General features: G+C 48.9%; 1 protein-coding gene across 1 annotated transcript in view; it reads right to left on the bottom strand.

The window, feature by feature from the left end:
• PCOLCE2 (procollagen C-endopeptidase enhancer 2) overlaps positions 1–23,395 on the bottom strand; it is a 72,632-nt gene that overhangs the window by 6,095 nt on the left and 43,142 nt on the right. The window contains exon 7 of the mRNA XM_066599468.1: positions 8–91. Within this exon, the coding sequence (XP_066455565.1) occupies positions 8–91 (84 nt within the window). The remainder of the gene's footprint in view (positions 1–7; positions 92–23,395) is intronic.

Raw genomic sequence — 23,395 nt, 5'->3', positions numbered from 1 at the left:
CTCCTACCAAAGTTACTTGAACAGTAATTGCTCTCCGGGGTCCCGGATCTTTTACATTTTTGTTGGCACAGCGCCACTGTTGGTTTCAGATCTAAGAAAAAAGAACAAATAAAAGTAGAAGAGCGGACAATGGAAGTAGCAGTATAACAAATAAATAAAAACATTAAGCAATATTAAATTATTAATTACATGTTTTGAAGATAAGACATTGGCTTCCTAAAGCAGACTGGATCTGTAATGGCCACTCTATTCTCCTATACGACCATCTAAACTCTATGTGTAGAAAATGAGCATAATATACCCAAAAGGAATGATCCCAAGTTACCAAGCTTAGCCTAAGGCCTTTAAGCGTATTACTGCAGTGGCACAGAGCCATAATACAGCACCTACGGAAGTGTATGGGAACCTACTGTACCTCTGTATGACTCCAACTTCAGACAGGGACGACTATTCATAGTTTGTTTTTCTGTTGGATTCCAATTGAATTTGACAGAAATAAATCTTTGAATGGTCTAGTGGTGTTCTCCCCTATAAGCATTGCTTCTAGTTGGGACATATTTACCTCTTTACCAATCAATCATGTCCCTTTTTAAAGACTAAATTTACAGTTACCCTCATTTAATTTGTATGCACAATTCTGAAACAAAAGAAAAGGAAGAACAAAAACATTGATGGATGGGAATGGAGAATTCATTAGCTAATACTAACAATTTTCAGCAATAGCTCACTCCTCTGACCCAAATCTCCCTATGTGTCCCCTTCAGTTTCTCATTTCAGATAGGAAGGAAGAGAAAATTAGATTAAATAAAAAGTAATTATGTATAGGAGGCTCCCTGAAAGATACAAAAGATAGCAAGAATCCAGGGTATGACCACAGTTCATACGGACAGTCATATTTTATTTTATTGCAGGGGCTTCATCTTTGATATAGTATAATTCTTCCTTAAAGGGGTTGTCCCACGCTGAAACGGGTTTTTTTTTTTTTCAATAGCCCCCCCGTTCGGCGCGAGTCAAACCCGATGCAGGGGTTAAAAAAAAAAAAACGGACAGTGCTTACCTGAATCCCCGCGCTCCGGTGACTTCTTACTTACCTTGTGAAGATGGCCGCCGGGATCTTCTCCCTCGGTGGAACGCAGGTCTTCTGTGTGGTCCATTGCCGATTCCAGCCTCCTGATTGGCTGTAATCGGCACGTGACGGGGCGGAGCTACACGGAGCCGGCATCCTGCACGAGCGGCCCCATTGAGAAAAGAAGAAGACCGGACTGCGCAAGCGCGTCTAATCTGGCGATTAGACGCTGAAAATTAGACGGCACCATGGAGACGGGGACGCTAGCAACGGAACAGGTAAGTGAATAACTTCTGTTTGGCTCATATTTAATGCACGATGTACATTACAAAGTGCATTAATATGGCCATACAGAAGTGTATAACCCCACTTGCTTTCGCGGGACAACCCCTTTAAGAGACCATGACGTGTGAGGGGAAATGCATCCTGTGCTTTTTCTTTGTGCATAGCGTTCTGTTTTCTAGGTCTCAAGCAGTATAATAGAGCGGTGATTATAACCCATGCCCCCTACTGATAATGAGATGACTATTCTGTCTCAGTCTGTAAAGCAAAGCTGACAAGTGATGGAACATTTTGAGAATGTTTTTCGAGTTACAGAACAATACCAAAAAAAGTCACAAAAATGTTTCACAGTATGTTTAAAAAAAAATTCTGCCACTTGAAGGGGTAGTCCAACTTAAAAAAAAATTAAAGAGCTGGGCATTAACTAAAATAATAAAAGAAACAATACTGACCTCTCTTCTGCCTCTGGTAAGGGGTGCAAAGGCTTCCATAGGAATCCTGGTATCTGCTGACAGCAGAAGTCAGGTGAATGCTGCAGGGGTCGTAGCATCACTGCCGATTCTCCTGGCATCAGTGCTCACACCCTGACACCATGATGCCAGGAGTTCAAAATGTTGGCACTGTGGCCTCTGATTGGCTGCAGTATTCACCTGACTTCCGTTGTCCGCAGAGACCGTAATTGCCACTGTTGCCTTTGCACCATTTACAAGAGAGAGAAGAGAGGTGAGTATTGTTTCTCGTGTTAGTTTAGTGCATAGCCAGCTGTTTACATTTTTTTTTTAAGTTGGACTACCCCTTTAAGAAGCCAACAAAAGTCCATTAAATATACAATGAAATACCTTAGCTAATGTTAGAATAGCAGTGGATTTATGAGCAACATTTGGGAGTTCTAATAATGCTAAAAATAGTTTAAACAAATTTAAAAATGTGTTTTAAGAGTCCAGAAAGAACATTTAGATGCTGGAAATGTTCATGTTAGACACAGAACTTGTATAGCATTTACACTTCAATAAACTGTTGGATTATTAAACAATGCAGGGGTTAATACCACTTAACTTAGCAGCCAAGAATGTAGGAGGCTGACAACCTATTGGATATAATTTACCCTCCTTCCTAACACAACTTTCCATATTTTCCTTATTACATCACTCCACCAGCCGCAAAGAAAGGCACAGCATGACACGTTCATGCTGAGATTAATCAGACAATAATAAGGCAGCTCAAGGATCTCTTCTCCAAAACAGGGACATTTGCTCATATCTAGTGTGATCATTGTGATATACAAAGAACACAAGACATGTGACAAATGCACACTGCACTGAAATGATACACATAGAGCTGTGAAAAATGTAGCCTGGACAAAAATTTGCCAAAAGATATAAAATTGCACAAAAAAAAGGATACGAAAAAAAAGTAATGCATGTTTGCTCCATAGCTTTAGACACGAAAAGACAGAAATGCAAAGAAACCTATAGAAAAAGTGTTCTCTAAGGCTCCTACACACTGGTGTGTGATCTGCAGGCATGATGTTATAGAGCAGGGCAGCTGAGCAGATTGATATATAGTTTTATGGGAATTCTTTTAGTATACAATGATTTATTCATTTATATGTTTGCACTTCCTATGCTTAGCATGAGCAGGGTTTTAAGGCAATAAAATACAAATTGTACCAAATCCTTTGTCAGAAAACTATACATCAATATACTCCTCTCCTCCTGCTCAATAACACATTGCCCACAGATAGGATTGCATGTACAACCTGACAGGTTCCCTATAAAGAATTTTCAAATTTGAGTAAGTACAGAGGAGTCCATTAGCCAGAATGTTGAGAGTTTGTAAACTCTTTCATCATTGGCTCATATTAATAATTTCTCACTTCGTATAAGAACCCTTAGGCCTCCCTCACACAGACATTTTTTACAGCTTTTAGCGCTGCCTTTTCAGCGCAGTGCTAAATGCTGTACAACGCTCCATTCATTTCAATGGGGCTACTCACACAAGCGTAAAAACGCTGCACTTTGACAGAGATGCATGTTCTATTATTGGCCGTTTTTGGCCCTGCATTGCCCATTAAAATGAATGGGCAGAGGTTTCCGTGCTGCTGAAAACATGGCACAACTTGGTGCCGTGCTACACATCCTGAGGGGAAAAAAAATGTACTCATCTGGCAGATGCCGTCGGGGACTCTCCAGACCTCCGTGCAAGGTGCCTGGCACTTGTCAAGTCGGTAGAGGATCTTTTGCTAGCGATGGAGATTAGAATCCCAGCTTTCAGCAAGAGATCGCTCTGATTGGCTGAATGCCGCTGAGTGACAGCCTCCTAAGCGAATCACAGCCAGCGCTGGATGTTCCAATAAATGGCTGTGATTGGAGCATCCTGCACTGGCTGTGATTGGCTGAGCGGGCTGTCACTCAGCGTTGCTCAGCCAAAGCGGAGCAAGTTCTTGCTGGAGGCAATCTTCTTTGTTAGCAAAAGATCCTCTGCCAGCTTGACAAGTGTCCGGCCGCCTGTACAGAGGTGTGGAGAGTCCCAGATGGCACCTGCCAGGAGAGTATGGATTTTTTTTCAGAATCTTCGGCTGTGTTTTCAGCTGTGCTGAAAATGCAGCCAAAACGTTTGCATAACGCATGCCAGCGCTGCTGAAACCGGGGTGAATCTGCAGTAAACGCAGCATTGGAAAACGCTGCGTTTCTGCGAACGCCTGTGTGAGGGAGGCCTTAGACTAGTCAGTTTTTATATGTGCCAGATTAATTAAAATGGCTCTGCTGAATGATAAATCGGTTAAATCTTTAGATTGTGAAGTCTAACTTTATACCACCTATTAGTTGGTGTAATTCATGCTAAAAATTGGGCCAAATTTTTGTCCCAATTTTTGGTGAAATTTGGCTTATTTAGCCCATTCACCTCTTTTCACATAGCCACGCCCCTTTTTGGACATATTGGGGGGGGAGGTGTCTGAAAGTGTCTAAAACACATCAACACATCATAAATGTGCTGCAAAGTAAGTGTCAGAACGGGGGGTTCACAGGGTTTCCGTGCCCCTGATCCTACCAACCAGCCTGCTGTTATGCGGCGCAGAGCATGGCAACCTCCCCTGGCCATCGCGTTCGTCCTCGCTGCCAGGTTGGTAGGGATGCAGCGGGTGCTGCCCAGCGCCACGTTCTTCTCTCCATGGCAACCAGGCACGCATCCCAGGTCTCCGCCTGTCCTACAGGGCTGGGGGCAAGCTCTCCAGCGTCTCCGTGATTCCATGCTATCGCTGTCAGGCTCCCCGCCCCAATCAGCTGCTGGGACGGAAGCTCTGACAGCTTTTAAACTGTGTGTCTGTTCACTATGCTAGTGTTAGTTTGTTATCAGCTACACTCGCGTCTCTTGGAATTTGCCTGTTTTCCCAGTATTGACTCTTGCTTGACTCGGACTTTGCCTCTGCCTGACCCTTTTGTACCGCATACCCGCTTGTTGCCGACTCGGACCGTCTGACTCTCCTCTGTGTTTGTTTTGTGTTAGTGTTTGTCCGCTCCTGTCCCTGTGCCCCGCTTCCCTAGCCTGTGTAGGGTCCTTCGCCAAGTGGTCGCCCTGGGAGTTAGCCCAGGGGGGCAAGTAGGTAGGGACAGGGGTTGCGGGTAGGACTAGGGATTGCCCACTGCCCAGACCCAGTCCCTGACAGTATGTTAAGTTTTTGGAGGAATTTGCACCAGAAAATATTGAATTCTCAATAGTAAATATGCCCCACAGTGTCAGCCCCGATCCTGATCACACCGTGTGCTAAAGACAGGAAAATAGTAATTACACAGAAGTGATGAACTGAGCATACTCAACTAGAGTGAAAAATTACTGGAAGTCGTGTCAAGGAGCAACCCACAGGTAAACGGAAAGTGGGAATAGGATGTTTAGAGGGGTACCAAGTTAGGACTGGTGCATGTTCAGAGCTGAATGATTTTAGATATATAACACATTAAGCAAATAATGTGAACTTGGGAATACGCCTTTAAGGTCTTTTTAGATGGGCAGATGAATTACCTGTATGAGTACCCATCAACAATATAAGTCATTAGCGCTCATTTGAAGAACCACAAACAGGACAAGGATCACCTGAATGAACATTTCCTATTTATTATAGCTTGTGTGGCTCCTCAATCAAAATGTTTTTCAGCAGCCCATCCTCTGTTCATATGAAAGGATGGACTGCTGACAAATGAAGATTTTCATGCCCGCGTAAAATATCTGAACATCTGACAAATGAGTCTTTACTCATTTGTTGGCTGCTCTTGCCCATATTTACATGGGGCAATCAGCGGGAACAAGCATTTGTATGAACGCTTCTTAAGCCAATTAAAAACCTATGTAAAAGGGTTTATTCTGTGGGACCAGTAATTTCAGGAAAAAACGTGTAATGCTTCTTTTCACCTGTGGTGGCACTGCAGGGCTATCACACTGTTAAATTCCCTCATAGATTTGAGATGATCGTTGCCGGTCTCAACAGCAAAACACTATCATTAGTCTTTCATTGAGGAGCTGTCAAACTAAAGTGACTTGTCCAGCTGTCAAACTAAAGTGACTTGTCCAAAACTGAAAAAAGGGATCCCGCAATTAAATATTACCTCTCTCTGCTACATCATACACAAAGGAACAATTTTTTGCAATAAAAATTATTTAGTAAATATGTTTCTGTATCTATGTTCAGTCACTCAGTCCCACTGCCCAGATGCTCTTGTACATGGGCAGTGGGTGATTCCTGGTATTTTGCAGCCCAGCTAATAAGAATCAGTGCACTAGAAGCAGCTATAATGGATACATTAATGACCTAGTGCTTGCATACCACATTTGCTCGCTATGTGTATGCTATGTGGTCAGCCACATTGGAATGTATGAATAACAGAGGTAATCGTCAGATATTACAAGTCTTTAATTCATCTGACCCAACCAGATGTATTTATAGTACTAAACATAGAATTTCCAGTGCCACTCTAAACCTTCAAAGAAAAAATACAGACAATTGAAACAAGACAGACCTCAGTTGTATAGCAGCTTAAAATAACCTTTGGAAGAAATGCAAGACATGTATTACTGCTTAGATTATAGAAATTCACACGTACAACAGGGTGCACATGCGGTAAAGGTCAACAGAGTGTGATGTTTCGACATCTCCAAGACCCATTACATTTACAAGCCAAAAAATGGCCATAAATGTACATAAGATCAATGAAACAGCAAATAATTGATGACATTTGTTGTTGCTACATCTTTTATTCGAAGAATTAGTCATTGAATTTCCTGTCCCTTGCTAAATGCTTCAAGAAATGTTTGATGTATGTAACCTTCTAGATTATAGAAATTGAATTTCAGGAATTTGGACATGGTTAAGGGGTTTTGTCATTAAAAAAAAAATAAAAAAATCAATACTTACCTATTTCTCCCCAGGCAGTTTACTTACCTTCTCCCCATTGATCTTCTCCCAGCTCCTGCAGTCCCCTTGGGTCACCTCACCTCCAGCCAGCCAATTCTTTGTCTTCCAGTGATGAAGCGTCCATTAGCTGCAGTCTTCTTCCTGTAGGTCAATGTATGCTACGTCACAAGTGGTGTAATGTTCACTGCCTCACAGGAAGCGCCGGATGCTATGTCGGGCGAATATGGAGACTGCGCATGCGCGCAGTCTCATTGCGAGAGTTCCTATACTAATGCTGCGAGACAGTGCACATGTGCAGTCTCGGCATTAGCCCAACATAGTATCTGGTGCTCCCTGCTAGGCAGTGAACGCTACGTCACTATGACCTAGCCTACACTGGCCTGCTGGAAGAAGACTGCAGCTGCATAACAGGAGAAGAAGAATCCGGTTGGCTTTTGGTGAGGTGACCTGGGGGACTGTAGGAGCCAGGAGAAGTTCGGAGAGTAGAAGATGCAGTAAGTAGACTAAGTATAGAATTTAAGGCCAAACTTTACTGAATTATGATAAATATCAAATTATCTAGCATGTATCCTTTACGACTTCTACATGACACTGAACATTGTTTAGTAGAGATGAGCGAACACCAAAATGTTCGGGTGTTCGTTATTCGTAACGAACTTCCCGTGATGCTCGAGGGTTCGTTTCGAACAACGAACCCCATTGAAGTCAATGGGCGACCAGAACATTTTTGTATTTTGCCGATGCTCGCTAAGGTTTTCATGTGTGAAAATCTGGGCAATTCAGGAAAGTGATGGGAATGACACAGTGACGGATAGGGCAGGCGAGGGGCTACATGTTGGGCTGCATCCTAAGTTCACAGGTCCCACTATTAAGCCACAATAGCGGCAAGAGTGGGCCCCCCCCCCCCCCTCCCAACAACTTTTACTTCTGAAAAGCGCTCATTAGCATGGCATACCTTTGCTAAGCACCACACTACCTCCAACAAAGCACAATCACTGCCTGCATGACACTCCACTGCCACTTCTCCTGAGTTACATGCTGCCCAACCGCACCCCCTCCCCCCCACAGCGCACACCAAAGTGTCCCTGCGCAGCCTTCAGCTGCCCTCATGCCACACCACGCTCATGTCTATTTAGAATTGCGTCTGCCATGACGAGGGACCGCAGGCATACACTGCAGAGGTTGGCACGGCTAGGCAGCGACCCTCTTTAAAAGTGGCGGAGCGATAGCCCACAATGCTGTACAGAAGCAATGAGAAATAGAATCCTGTGCCACCGCCATCTGGAGCTGCACACGTGGGCATAGCAATGGGGAACCTATGTGCCACACACTATTCATTCTGTCAAGGTGTCTGCATGCCCCAGTCAGACCGGGCTTTTTAATTCATAGACACAGGCAGGTACAACTCCCTATTGTGAAGTCCCTGTCGACCCACAGCATGGGTGGCTCCCTGGAACCCACCGGCGGTACACAAAAATATCCCATTGCATTGCCCAACACAGCTGAGGTAGTAATGTCGTGCGTAATACAGGTGGGCTTCGGCCCACACTGCATGCCCCAGTCAGACTGGGATTCTTTACAAGTGGACACATGTAGGTTTAACTCCCTGTGGACCCACTGCCTGGGTGGGTGCCAGGAAGCCACCGGCGGTACATAGAAATATCCCATTGCATTGCCCAACACAGCTGAGGTAGTAATGTCGTGCGTAATACAGGTGTGCTTCGGCCCACACTGCATGCCCCAGTCAGACTGGGATTCTTTACAAGTGGACACATGTAGGTTTAACTCCCTGTGGACCCACTGCCTGGGTGGGTGCCAGGAAGCCACCGGCGGTACATAGAAATATCCCATTGCATTGCCCAACACAGCTGAGGTAGTAATGTCGTGCGTAATACAGGTGGGCTTCGGCCCACACTGCATGCCCCGGTCAGACGGGTTCTTTAGAAGTGTACAGATGTATTAAAAACTCAGTGTGCACCTACAGCATGGGTGGCTCCCTGGAACCCACCGGCGGTACACAAAAATATCCCATTGCATTGCCCAACACAGCTGAGGTAACGTCAGCTGTAATGCAGGTGGGCTAAAAATTAATTTGATTACACTGTAGGCGAGGGCCCACACAAATTGCTGTATCAACAGTACTAATGTACATCCCAAAAATTGGCCATGGCCAGCCAAGAGGGCAGGTGAAACCCATTAATCGCTTTGGTTAATGTGGCTTAAGTGGTAACTAGGCCTGGAGGCAGCCCAGTGTAACGAAAAATTGGTTCAAGTTAAAGTTCCAATGCTTTTAAGCGCATTGAAACTTATAAAAATTGTTCTGAAAAATTATTTGAGTGAGCCTTGTGGCCCTAAGAAAAATTGCCCGTTCAGCGTGATTACGTGAGGTTTCAGGAGGTGGAGCAGGAGGAGGAGGAGGAGGAATATTAGACACAGATTGATGAAGCAGAAATGTCCCCGTTTTGGATGGTGAGAGAGAACGTAGCTTCCATCCGCGGGTGCAGCCTACGTATTGCTTACGTATCGCTGCTGTCCGCTGGTGGAGAACAGAAGTCTGGGGAAATCCAGCCTTTGTTCATCTTGATGAGTGTTAGCCTGTCGGCACTGTCGGTTGACAAGCGGCTACGCTTATCTGTGATGATTCCCCCAGCCGCACTAAACACCCTCTCCGACAACACGCTAGCCGCAGGACAAGCAAGCACCTCAAGGGCATACAGGGCTAGTTCAGGCCACGTGTCCAGCTTCGACACCCAGTAGTTGTAGGGGGCAGAGGCGTCACCAAGGATGGTCGTGCGATCCGCTACGTACTCCCTCACCATCCTTTTGCAGTGCTCCCGCCGACTCAGCCGTGACTGGGGAGCGGTGACACAGTCTTGGTGGGGAGCCATAAAGCTGGCCAGGCCCTTAAAGACTGTTGCACTGCCTGGGATGTACATGCTGCTCGATCTACGCACATCCCCTGCAACATGGCCCTCGGAACTGCGCCTTCTGCCACTAGCGCTGTCGGCTGGGAATTTTACCATCAGCTTGTCCGCAAGGGTCCTGTGGTATAGCAACACTCTCGAACCCCTTTCCTCTTCGGGAATCAGAGTGGGCAGGTTCTCCTTATACTGTGGATCGAGCAGTGTGTACACCCAGTAATCCGTCGTGGCCAGAATGCGTGCAACGCGAGGGTCACGAGAAAGGCATCCTAACATGAAGTCAGCCATGTGTGCCAGGGTACCTGTACGCAACACATGGCTGTCTTCACTAGGAAGATCACTTTCAGGATCCTCCTCCTCCTCCTCCTCCTCCTCAGGCCATACACGCTGAAAGGATGACAGGCAATCAGCCGGTGTACCGTCAGCAGCGGGCCAAGCTGTCTCTTCCCCCTCCTCCTCATCCTCCTCATGCTCCTCCTCCTCCTCCTGTACGCGCTGAGAAATAGACAGGAGGTTGCCCTGACTATCCAGCGGCATACTGTCTTCCCCCGCCCCCGTTTCCGAGCGCAAAGCAGCTGCCTTTATGGTTTGCAGGGAATTTCTCAAGATGCATAGCAGAGGAATGGTGACGCTAATGATTGTAGCATCGCCGCTCACCACCTGGGTAGACTCCTCAAAATTACCAAGGACATGGCAGATGTCTGCCAACCAGGCCCACTCTTCTGAAAGGAATTGAGGAGGCTGACTCCCACTGCGCCGCCCATGTTGGAGTTGGTATTCGACTATAGCTCTCCGTTGTTCATAGAGCCTGGCCAACATGTGGAGCGTAGAGTTCCACCGTGTGGGCACGTCGCACAGCAGTCGGTGCACTGGCAGCTTAAAGTGATGTTGCAGGGTGCGCAGGGTGGCAGCGTCCGTGTGGGACTTGCGGAAATGTGCGCAGAGCCGGCGCGCCTTTACGAGCAGGTCTGACAAGCGTGGGTAGCTTTTCAGAAACCGCTGAACCACCAAATTAAAGACGTGGGCCAGGCATGGCACGTGCGTGAGGCTGCCAAGCTGCAGAGCCGCCACCAGGTTACGGCCGTTGTCACACACGACCATGCCCGGTTGGAGGCTCAGCGGCGCAAGCCAGCGGTCGGTCTGCTGTGTCAGACCCTGCAGCAGTTCGTGGGCCGTGTGCCTCTTATCGCCTAAGCTGAGTAGTTTCAGCACGGCCTGCTGACGCTTGCCCACCGCTGTGCTGCCACACCGCGCGACACCGACTGCTGGCGACATGCTGCTGCTAACACATCTTGATTGTGAGACAGAGGAGGAGGAGGAGGAGGAGGGTGCTTTAGTGGAGGAAGCATACACCTCCGCAGATACCAGCACCGAGCTGGGGCCCGCAATTCTGGGGGTGGGTAGGACGTGAGCGGTCCCAGGCTCTGACTCTGTCCCAGCCTCCACTAAATTCACCCAATGTGCCGTCAGGGAGATGTAGTGGCCCTGCCCGCCTGTGCTTGTCCACGTGTCCGTAGTTAAGTGGACCGTGGCAGTAACCGCGTTGGTGAGGGCGCGCACAATGTTGCGGGAGACGTGGTCGTGCAGGGCTGGGACGGCACATCGGGAAAAGTAGTGGCGACTGGGAACTGAGTAGCGCGGGGCCGCCGCCTCCATGATACTTTTGAAGGACTCCGTTTCCACAACCCTATACGGCAGCATCTCAAGGCTGATGAATTTTGCGATGCGGACGGTTAACGTTTGAGCGTGCGGGTGCGTGGCGGCGTACTTGCGCTTGCGCTCGAACACTTGCGCAAGCGACGGCTGAACGGTGCGCTGAACTACACTGCTGGATGGGGCCGAGGACAGCGGAGATGAGGGTGTGGGTGCAGGCCATGAGGCGGTAGTGCCTGTGTCCTGAGAGGGGGGTTGCATCTCAGTGGCAGGTTGGGGCACAGGGGGAGAGGCAGGGGTGCAAACCGGAGACGGTGAACGGCCTTTGTCCCACCTTGCGGGGTGCTTGGCCATCATATGTCTGCGCATGGTGGTGGTGGTGAGGCTGTTGGTGTTGGCTCCCCGGCTGAGCTTTGCGCGACAAAGGTTGCACACCACTGTTCGTCGGTCGTCAGGCGTCTCTGTGAAAAACTGCCAGACCTTAGAGCACCTCGGCCTACGCAGGGTGGCATGGCGCGAGGGGGCGCTTTGGGAAACACTTGGTGGATTATTCGGTCTGGCCCTGCCTCTACCCCTGGCCACCGCACTGCCTCTTGCAACCTGCCCTGCTGATGCCCTTGACTCCCCCTCTGAAGACCTGTCCTCCTGAGTAAGCGTTGCACACCAGGTGGGGTCAGTCACCTCATCGTCCTGCTGCTCTTCCTCCGAATCCTCTGTGCGCTGCTCCCTGGGACTTACTGCCCTTACTACTACCTCACTGCAAGACAACTGTGTCTGATCGTCATCGTCCTCCTCACCCACAGAAAGTTGTTGAGACAGTTGGCGGAAGTCCCCAGCCTCTTCCCCCGGACCCCGGGAACTTTCGAATGGTTGGGCATCAGTGACGATAAACTCCTCTGGTGGGAGAGGAACCGCTGCTGCCCAATCTAAGCAGGGGCCCGAGAACAGTTCCTGGGAGTGTTCCCGCTCCTGAGCAGGTGTCATTGTAGTGGACTGAGGAGGCTGGGAGGAAGGAGGAGCAGCAGACAGAGGATTCGGATTGGCAGCAGTGGACGGCGCAGAACTGCGGGTAGACGATAGGTTGCTCGAAGCACTTTCTGCCATCCAGGACAGGACCTGCTCACACTGCTCATTTTCTAATAACCGTCTCCCGCGTGGACCCATTAATTGGGCGATGAATGTGGGGACGCCAGAAACGTGCCTCTCTCCTAATCGCGCAGCAGACAGCTGCGACACACCTGGATCAGGAGCTTGGCCTGTGCCCACACCCTCACTTGGCCCTCCGCGTCCTCGGCCACGTCCACGTCCACGTCCTCTAGGCTTACCCCTACCCCTCAGCATGCTGTATTACCAGTGATTAGATTTCCCAGGCAGGAAATAAATTGGCGCAAGACTGCAGGCCAAATATAATTTTTGCCCTTTTTGGAAAACGAAAGGCCCCACTGCCTCTAGTGAATGAATTATCTAAGTTTAATAACTGTGCTGTGTCCCTGCTTATGTGTCACAGAACGTGAGGGTAGCAGAGTTATTATAACTCTTGGAGAGCAGGTATTTTTTTTCCCAATTAAGGAAAGCAAATGGCGAACCCAGCAGTAAAGCGTAGCTGGGTGCGTATGATTTAGCAATGTTTTTCACGCAGCTCACACGTCTACACAGGCGTAAGGACGGACACAGGCTGGACAAATAGATTTGTTTTCAGTTTTTTCCCACCAACAGGCAGCACTGCGTATATTCAATGAACCTGCGAAGTTTAATAACTGCGCTGTGTCCCTGCTTATGTGTCACAGAACGTGAGGGTAGCAGAGTTATTATAACTCTTGGAGAGCAGGTATTTTTTTTTCCCAATTAAGGAAAGCAAATGGCGAACCCAGCAGTAAAGCGTAGCTGGCTGCGTATGATTTAGCAATGTTTTTCACGCAGCTCACACGTCTACACAGGCGTAAGGACGGACACAGGCTGGACAAATAGATTTGTTTTCAGTTTTTTCCCACCAACAGGCAGCACTGCGTATATTCAATGAACCTGCGAAGTTTAATAACTGCGCTGTGTCCCTGCTTATGTGTCACAGAACGTGAGGGTAGCAGAGTTATTATAACTCTTGGAGAGCAGGTATTTTTTTTCCCAATTAAGGAAAGCAAATGGCGAACCCAGCAGTAAAGCGTAGCTGGGTGCGTATGATTTAGCAATGTTTTTCACGCAGCTCACACGTCTACACAGGCGTAAGGACGGACACAGGCTGGACAAATAGATTTGTTTTCAGTTTTTTCCCACCAACAGGCAGCACTGCGTATATTCAATGAACCTGCGAAGTTTAATAACTGCGCTGTGTCCCTGCTTATGTGTCACAGAACGTGAGGGTAGCAGAGTTATTATAACTCTTGGAGAGCAGGTATTTTTTTTCCCAATTAAGGAAAGCAAATGGCGAACCCAGCAGTAAAGCGTAGCTGGGTGCGTATGATTTAGCAATGTTTTTCACGCAGCTCACACGTCTACACAGGCGTAAGGACGGACACAGGCTGGACAAATAGATTTGTTTTCAGTTTTTTCCCACCAACAGGCAGCACTGCGTATATTCAATGAACCTGCGAAGTTTAATAACTGCGCTGTGTCCCTGCTTATGTGTCACAGAACGTGAGGGTAGCAGAGTTATTATAACTCTTGGAGAGCAGGTATTTTTTTTCCCAATTAAGGAAAGCAAATGGCGAACCCAGCAGTAAAGCGTAGCTGGGTGCGTATGATTTAGCAATGTTTTTCACGCAGCTCACACGTCTACACAGGCGTAAGGACGGACACAGGCTGGACAAATAGATTTGTTTTCAGTTTTTTCCCACCAACAGGCAGCACTGCGTATATTCAATGAACCTGCGAAGTTTAATAACTGCGCTGTGTCCCTGCTTATGTGTCACAGAACGTGAGGGTAGCAGAGTTATTATAACTCTTGGAGAGCAGGTATTTTTTTTCCCAATTAAGGAAAGCAAATGGCGAACCCAGCAGTAAAGCGTAGCTGGGTGCGTATGATTTAGCAATGTTTTTCACGCAGCTCACACGTCTACACAGGCGTAAGGACGGACACAGGCTGGACAAATAGATTTGTTTTCAGTTTTTTCCCACCAACAGGCAGCACTGCGTATATTCAATGAACCTGCGAAGTTTAATAACTGCGCTGTGTCCCTGCTTATGTGTCACAGAACGTGAGGGTAGCAGAGTTATTATAACTCTTGGAGAGCAGGTATTTTTTTTTCCCAATTAAGGAAAGCAAATGGCGAACCCAGCAGTAAAGCGTAGCTGGCTGCGTATGATTTAGCAATGTTTTTCACGCAGCTCACACGTCTACACAGGCGTAAGGACGGACACAGGCTGGACAAATAGATTTGTTTTCAGTTTTTTCCCACCAACAGGCAGCACTGCGTATATTCAATGAACCTGCGAAGTTTAATAACTGCGCTGTGTCCCTGCTTATGTGTCACAGAACGTGAGGGTAGCAGAGTTATTATAACTCTTGGAGAGCAGGTATTTTTTTTTCCCAATTAAGGAAAGCAAATGGCGAACCCAGCAGTAAAGCGTAGCTGGCTGCGTATGATTTAGCAATGTTTTTCACGCAGCTCACACGTCTACACAGGCGTAAGGACGGACACAGGCTGGACAAATAGATTTGTTTTCAGTTTTTTCCCACCAACAGGCAGCACTGCGTATATTCTATGAATAATAACTGTGTTGTGGCCCTGCCTATACAATTCTTTCCCTGCAGTATCAATGGAGGGTGCAATGCTCTGCAGAGGCGATTTTGAGAAGCCCAAAAAAAATGCAGCACAGCCAACAGCAGCCTGGACAGTACTGCACACGGATAAATATGGCCCTAGAAAGGACCGTTGAGGTTCTTGAAGGCTACACTCACTCCTAACACTCTCCCTGCCTATGCAGCACTTCTGTCCCTAATGCCAGGTGCAACGCTCTGCAGAGCCGATTTTGAGAAAAAAAAAATGCCACTGCTAACAGCAGCCAACACACAGCTATCAGTGGCCCTAATAAGGACCTTTGGGGGGTCTTGAAGCCTACACTAACTACCAATTCTTTCCCTACAGCAGCTCCGGTATAAACAGCACTGTCCCTCATCTAACTCACCAGGCATCTGAGGCGAGCCGCGGGAGGGGCCGACTTTTATATTAGGCGAACACCTGATCTCGCCAGCCACTCACAGCAGGGGGGTGGTATAGGGCTTAAACGTTGCAGGGGGAAGTTGTAATGCCTTCCCTGTCTTTCAATTGGCCAGAAAAGCGCGCTAACGTCTCAGGGAAGGAAGTGAAAGTAACCAGAACACCGCATGGTGTTCGTCACGAATAACGAACATCCCGAACACCCTAATATTCGCACGAATATCAAGCTCGGACGAACGCGTTCGCTCATCTCTATTGTTTAGCATTCTTGGATCTACTACTAATCTATTTAACTGTCAGTGATGGCAGTATTACTCACTGGCACTTCCTTCCACACCCTCTTCTCCTTGACCTCCCTTGTGTGTTTTTTTTTCCTTTGAAGTCTGCTTATTTTTATTGTTCTGAAGCCTTTAGTGTTTCTGAAGCCTCAAGAGCTCTTTGAAGAGCCTAAATGTGGCCATAAATGTTAGACAAACCTTGGCTACACCTGCCAATTTTGGCAAAACCAAACATCTAATGCATATGGGATCCCGACTTTTTCCTGAAGAATGATGTCCGGGAGAAGAGGTATTGGGCATGTAGGATTTCAAAATTGCCCAATACTTTCTTCTTATGGGAACTGCCACGGAATAGGTCTGGCAGCTACTGATTCCCCTTTCATCATTCAGAGTACATGCTTGTCTAAGTGTGCATGCATATGGCAGACGGGTGAAATGGTAACATAGCCATACAGCTTAGATTGCTGTTAGCTGAGAAGCTAACATTTTAACTATATACATATGTATATATTTTTTGGGGTAGAGACACTTTGTCTATCTATCTAACTATCTCATATCTATCTATTTATCTCATATCTATCTATCTATCTATCTATCTATCTATCTATCTATCTATCTATCTATCTATCTATCAAGTATGTTGATAGCAATGCAAGAAAAAGTAAATGAACCCTTTGGATTTCTGCTTTATTACTATAAAAATGTGGCCTGATTGTTATCTCATTCATACTTATAGACAAACACAATCTAGCTAAACTAATAACATAACCACAGTTTTGTCGTTCATGTCTTTTGAGTAAATATCTACAGTGCATGGAGAAAAATTTAATGAACCTCTATATAAATGACATCTCCAAGAGCTAATTTGCAGGAGGTATTTCAATTAAGGATATGAGATTGTAAATGTGGGTTTCACAAGTGCTTTACTCATTAAATAAAAACACAGAAAGCCTGGTTACTGACAAATCTGATGCTTTCAAAAAAGACAGGGCGGTCTAAACCATGCCTCAATACAAACAACTTTCAGAAGTGCTCAGAAAGTGTGTTCTAGAGACACATAAAGCTGAAGACACACAAACTACAAAAGCAGTGCTAAAGACTCGGGTGTACATCAATCCACAGTTAGACAAATTATCTACACATGGATACAGTTCAATCTGGGTAGAAAAATGTTGAATGCAATATTTTTCTGTCTGTTCCAGAAAGGCATTAAAACTGATATCATGTGCTGATGCCTTGAACTATTCCAGAGACAACTATGGGATTAGATGACTGGGTATATAAGAAAACGGCTTTAGAAAAAATGGCTTTTATACTGCCCATTGTTTTGTAAAAAGTGAACTTATACTTTAGCTGCAGCAGAGATCTCACAGAGCTCTTCTGAGAGGCCTCGATGAATACGGCACCAATGCTGAAATACATCCTTCTTATAATTTTCTCATTATCTTTATTACACTGTGCTGAGTGGAATCTATTATGGACCTGCCCAATCAAACTGTAATCCCTAGGAACCTGAATGAAGTTCACAATAAGGGTTCTTGGACTTCAAAAGCCTTGTTTTGATAAACATCTATATTATTCCATTAAAATGCCATTTTCTTATCTATGATTAGTAGAGATGAGCGAGCACCAAAATGCTCGGGTGCTCGTTACTCGGGACGAAATTATCGCGATGCTCGAGGGTTCGTTTTGAGTAACGAACCCCATTGAAGTCAATGGGCGACCCGAGCATTTTTGTATATCGCCAATGCTCGCTAAGGTTTTCATTTGTGAAAATCTGGGCAATTCAAGAAAGTGATGGGAACGACACAGCAACGGATAGGGCAGGCGAGGGGCTACATGTTGGGCTGCATCTCAAGTTCCCAGGTCCCACTATTAAGCCACAATACCGGCAAGAGTGGGCCCCCCCTCCCAACAACTTTTACTTCTGAAAAGCCCTCATTAGCAATGCATACCTTAGCTAAGCACCACACTACCTCCAACAAAGCACAATCACTGCCTGCATGACACTCCGCTGCCACTTCTCCTGGGTTACATGCTGCCCCCCCCCCCCCCGCACGACGCAGTGTCCACAGCGCACACCAAAGTGTCCCTGCGCAGCCTTCAGCTGCACTCATGCCACACCACCCTCATGTCTATTTATGAGTGCGTCTGCCATGAGGAGGAACCACAGGCACACACTGCAGAGGGTTGGCACGGCTAGGCAGCGACCCTCTTTAAAAGGGGCGGGGAGATAGCCCACAATGCTGTACAGAAGCAATGAGAAATCCAATCCTGTGCCACCTCCATCAGGAGCTGCACACGTGGGCATAGCAATTGGGAACCTATGTGCCACACACTATTCATTCTGTCAAGGTGTCTGCATGCCCCAGTCAGACCGCGGTTTTTTATAAATAGTCACAGGCAGGTACAACTCCGCAATGGGAATTCCGTGTGCACCCACAGCATGGGTGGCTCCCTGGAACCCACCGGCTGTACATAAATGTATCCCATTGCAGTGCCCATCACAGCTGAGGTAACGTCCGATTAAATGCAGGTGGGCTTCGGCCGACACTGCATGCCCCAGTCAGACTGGGGTTCTTTAGAAGTAGACACATGCAGTTACAACTCCGTGTGGACCGACAGCATGGGTGGGTGCCAGGAAGCCACCGGCGGTACATAAATATATCCCATTGCATTGCCCAGCACAGCTGAGGTAATGTCATGTTTAATGCAGGTGGGCTTCGGCCCACACTGCATGCCCCAGTCAGACTGGGGTTCTTTAGAAGTAGACACATGCAGTTACAACTCCCTGTGGACCCACAGCATGGGTGGCTCCCTGGAACCCACCGGCGGTACATAAATATATCCCATTGCAGTGCCCAACACAGCTGATGTAACGTCAGCTTTAATGCAGGTGGGCAAAAAATTAATTGGATTACACTGTAGGCGAGGGCCCCAAAAAATTGGTGTACCAACAGTACTAATGTACGTCAGAAAAATTGCCCATGCCCAACCAAGAGGGCAGGTGAAACCCATTAATCGCTTTGGTTAATGTGGCTTAATTTGTAACTAGGCCTGTAGGCAGCCCAGTTAAAATAAAAATTGGTTCAGGTGAAAGTTTCAATGCTTTAATGAGCATTGAAACGTATAGGAATTGTTTAAAAAAAATTATACTGTATGACTGAGCCTTGTGGGCCTAAGAAAAATTGCCCGTTCGGCGTGATTACGTCAGGTTTCAGGAGGAGGAGCAGGAGGAGGAGGATGAATATTATACACAGATTGATGAAGCTAAAAGGTCCACGTTTTTGATGGTGATAGAGAACAATGCTTCCATCCGCGGGTGCAGCCTACGTATTGTTTAGGTATCGCTGCTGTCCGCTGGTGGAGAAGAGAAGTCTGGGGAAATCCAGGCTTTGTTCATCTTTATGATTGTAAGCCTGTCGGCACTGTCGGTTGACAGGTGGGTGCGCTTATCCGTGATGATTCCCCCAGCCGCACTAAACACCCTCTCTGACAAGACGCTAGCCGCAGGACAAGCAAGCACCTCCAGGGCATACAGTGCGAGTTCAGGCCACGTGTCCAGCTTCGACACCCAGTAGTTGTAGGGGGCAGAGGCGTCACGGAGGACGGTCGTGCGATCGGCTACGTACTCCCTCACCGTCCTTTTACAGTGCCCCCGCCGACTCAGCCTTGACTGGGGAGTGGTGACACAGTCTTGCTGGGGAGCCAGAAAGCTGTCAAAGGCCTTAGAGAGAGAGTTCCCCTGCCTGTGCTGTACATGCTGCCTGATCTCTGCGCCTCCCCTGCTACCTGGCCCTCAGAACTGCGCCTGTCGGCACTGTCGGTTGACAGGCGGGTATGCTTATCTGTGATGATTCCCTCAGCCGCACTAAACACCCTCTCTGACAAGACGCTAGCCGCAGGACAAGCAAGCACCTCTAGGGCATACAGCGCGAGTTCAGGCCACGTGTCCAGCTTCGACACCCAGTAGTTGTAGGGGGCAGAGGCGTCACGGAGGACGGTCGTGCGATTGGCTACGTACTCCCTCACCATCCTTTTACAGTGCTCCCGCCGACTCAGCCTTGACTGGGGAGCGGTGACACAGTCTTGCTGGGGAGCCATACAGCTGTCAAAGGCCTTGGACAGTGTTCCCCTGCCTGTGCTGTACATGCTGCCTGATCTCCGCACCTCCCCTGCTACCTGGCCCTCGGAACTGCGCCTTCTGCCACTAGCGCTGTCGGATGGGAATTTTACCATCAGTTTGTCCGCCAGGGTCCTGTGGTATAGCATCACTCTCGAACCCCTTTCCTCTTCGGGTATGAGAGTGGAAAGGTTCTCCTTATACCATGGGTCGAGCAGTGTGTACACCCAGTAATCCGTAGTGGCCAGAATGCGTGTAACACGAGGGTCACGAGAAAGGCATCCTAACATGAAGTCAGCCATGTGTGCCAGGGTACCTGTACGCAACACATGGCTGTCCTCACTAGGAAGATCACTTTCAGGATCCTCCTCCTCAGGCCATACACGCTGAAAGGATGACAGGCAAGCAGCATGGGTACCCTCAGCAGTGGGCCAAGCTGTCTCTTCCCCCTCCTCCTCATCCTCCTCATGCTCCTCCTCCTCCTCCTCAACGCGCTGAGATATAGACAGGAGGGTGCTCTGACTATCCAGCGACATACTGTCTTCCCCCGTCTCTGTTTCCGAGCGCAAAGCGTCTGCCTTTATGCTTTGCAGGGAACTTCTCAAGAGGCATAGCAGAGGAATGGTGACGCTAATGATTGCAGCATCGCCGCTCACCATCTGGGTAGACTCCTCAAAGTTTCCAAGGACCTGGCAGATGTCTGCCAACCAGGCCCACTCTTCTGTAAAGAATTGAGGAGGCTGACTCCCACTGCGCCGCCCATGTTGGAGTTGGTATTCAACTATAGCTCTACGCTGCTCATAGAGCCTGGCCAACATGTGGAGCGTAGAGTTCCACCGTGTGGGCACGTCGCACAGCAGTCGGTGCACTGGCAAATCAAAACCGATGTTGCAGGGTGCGCAGGGTGGCAGCGTCCGTGTGGGACTTGCGGAAATGTGCGCAGAGCCGGCGCACCTTTCCGAGCAGGTCTGACAAGCGTGGGTAGCTTTTCAGAAAGCACTGAACCACCAAATTAAAGACGTGGGCCAGGCATGGCACGTGCGTGAGGCTGCCGAGCTGCAGAGCCGCCACCAGGTTACGGCCGTTGTCACACACGACCATGCCCGGTTGGAGGCTCAGCGGCGCAAGCCAGCGGTCGGTCTGCTCTGTCAGACCCTGCAGCAGTTCATGGGCCATGTGCCTCTTCTCTCCTAAGCTGAGTAGTTTCAGCACGGCCTGCTGACACTTGCCCACCGCTGTGCTGCCACGCCGCGCGACACTGACTGCTGGCGACGTGCTGCTGCTGACACATCTTGATTGCGAGACAGAGGTTGCGTAGGAGCAGGAGGAGGAGGGTGGTTTAGTGGAGGAAGCTTATACCGGCGCAGATACTACCACCGAGCTGGGGCCCGCAATTCTGGGGGTGGGTAGGACGTGAGCGGTCCCAGGCTCTGACTCTGTCCCAGCCTCCACTAAATTCCCCCAATGTGCCGTCAGGGAGATATAGTGGCCCTGCCCGCCTGTGCTTGTCCACGTGTCCATTGTAAAGTGGACCTTGGCAGTAACCGCGTTGGTGAGGGCGCGTACAATGTTGCGGGAGACGTGGTCGTGCAGGGCTGGGACGGCACATCGGGAAAAGTAGTGGCGACTGGGAACCGAGTAGCGCGGGGCCACCGCCGCCATCATACCTTTGAAAGCCTCCGTTTCCACAACCCTATACGGCAGCATCTCCAGGCTGATAAATTTGGCTATGTGCACGTTTAACGCTTGAGCGTGCGGGTGCGTGGCGGCGTACTTGCGCTTGCGCTCCAACACTTGCGCTAGCGACGGCTGGACGGTGCGCTGAGAGACATTGGTGGATGGGGCCGAGCACAGAGGAGGTGAGGGTGTGGGTGCAGGCCAGGAGACGGTAGTGCCTGTGTCCTGAGAGGGGGGTTGGATCTCAGTGGCAGGTTGGGGCACAGGGGGAGAGGCAGTGGTGCACACCGGAGGCGGTGAACGGCCTTCGTCCCACCTTGTGGGGTGCTGGGCCATCATATGTCTGCGCATGCTGGTGGTGGTGAGGCTGGTGGTTGTGGCTCCCCGGCTGATCTTGGCGCGACAAAGGTTGCACACCACTGTTCGTCGGTCATCTGCACTCTCAATGAAAAACTGCCAGACCTTTGAGCACCTCGGCCTCTGCAGGGTGGCATGGCGCGAGGGGGCGCTTTGGGAAACAGTTGGTGGATTATTCGGTCTGGCCCTGCCTCTACCCCTGGCCACCGCACTGCCTCTTCCAACCTGCCCTGCTGCTGCACTTGCCTCCCCCTCCTCAGTAGGCTTAGCAAACCAGGTGGGGTCAGTCACCTCATCGTCCTGCTGCTCTTCCTCCGAATCCTCTGTTCGCTCCTCCCTCGGACTTACTCCAATTACTACTACCTGAGTGATAGACAACTGTGTCTCATTGTCATCGTCCTCCTCACCCACAGAAAGCTCTTGAGACAGTTGCCGGAAGTCCCCAGCCTCATCCCCCTGACCCCGGGAACTTTCCAAAGGTTGGGCATCGGTCACGACAAACTCCTCCGGTGGGAGAGGAACCATTGCTGCCCATTCTGGGCAGGGGCCCTGGAACAGTTCCTGTGAGTCTGCCTGCTCCTCAGAATGTGTCATTGTAATGGAGTGAGGAGGCTGGGAGGAAGGAGGAGCAGCAGCCAGAGGATTCAGAGTTGCAGCAGTGGACGCCGCAGAACTCTGGGTGGTCGATAGATTGCTGGATGCACTTTCTGCCATCCACGACAGGACCTTCTCACACTGCTCATTTTCTAATAAAGGTCTACCGCGTGGACCCATTAATTGTGAGATGAATGTGGGGACGCCAGAAACGTGCCTCTCTCCTAATCCCGCAGCAGTCGGCTGCGATACACCTGGATCAGGAGCTCGGCCTGTGCCCACACCCTGACTTGGGCCTCCGCGTCCTCGGCCGCGTCCACGTCCTCTAGGCCTACCCCTACCCCTCAGCATGGTGTATTACCAGTAGTGCAGAAACAGAACGCTGTAATTAAATGTGCCGCTTATTGGCCTGTGGTTGGAGGCTGACTTCGCTTACGGAACGCACAGCAGAGGCAGGAAAGAATTTTGCGCAAGCCTGCTGTAACACTTAGCTGACTGCATATGAATTAGGACAACTACCCCCAGCAGAGACCCAGTACACTTGTGGACAGGAATACAGAGGTGATGTAAGAGGCAACACAGAGGCAGGAAAGAATTTTGCGCAAGCCTGCTGTAACACTTAGCTGGCTGCGTATGAATTAGGACAACTACCCCCAGCAGGGACCGAGTACACTTGTGGACAGGAATACAGCGGTGATGTAAGAGGCAACACAGAGGCAGGAAACAATTTTGCGCAAGCCTGCTGTAACACTTAGCTGGCTGCGTATGAATTAGGACAACTACCCCCAGCAGAGACCCAGTACACTTGTGGACAGGAATACAGTGGTGATGTAAGAGGCAACACAGAGGCAGGAAAAAATTTTGCGCAAGCCTGCTGTAACAC

The sequence above is a fragment of the Eleutherodactylus coqui genome, chromosome 1, assembly GCF_035609145.1.
Source record: "Eleutherodactylus coqui strain aEleCoq1 chromosome 1, aEleCoq1.hap1, whole genome shotgun sequence".
NCBI classification, from domain to species: Eukaryota; Metazoa; Chordata; class Amphibia; order Anura; family Eleutherodactylidae; genus Eleutherodactylus; species Eleutherodactylus coqui.
The sequence above is the reverse complement of the archived record's forward strand: the minus strand, read 5'-3'. Positions and strand labels throughout refer to the sequence as shown.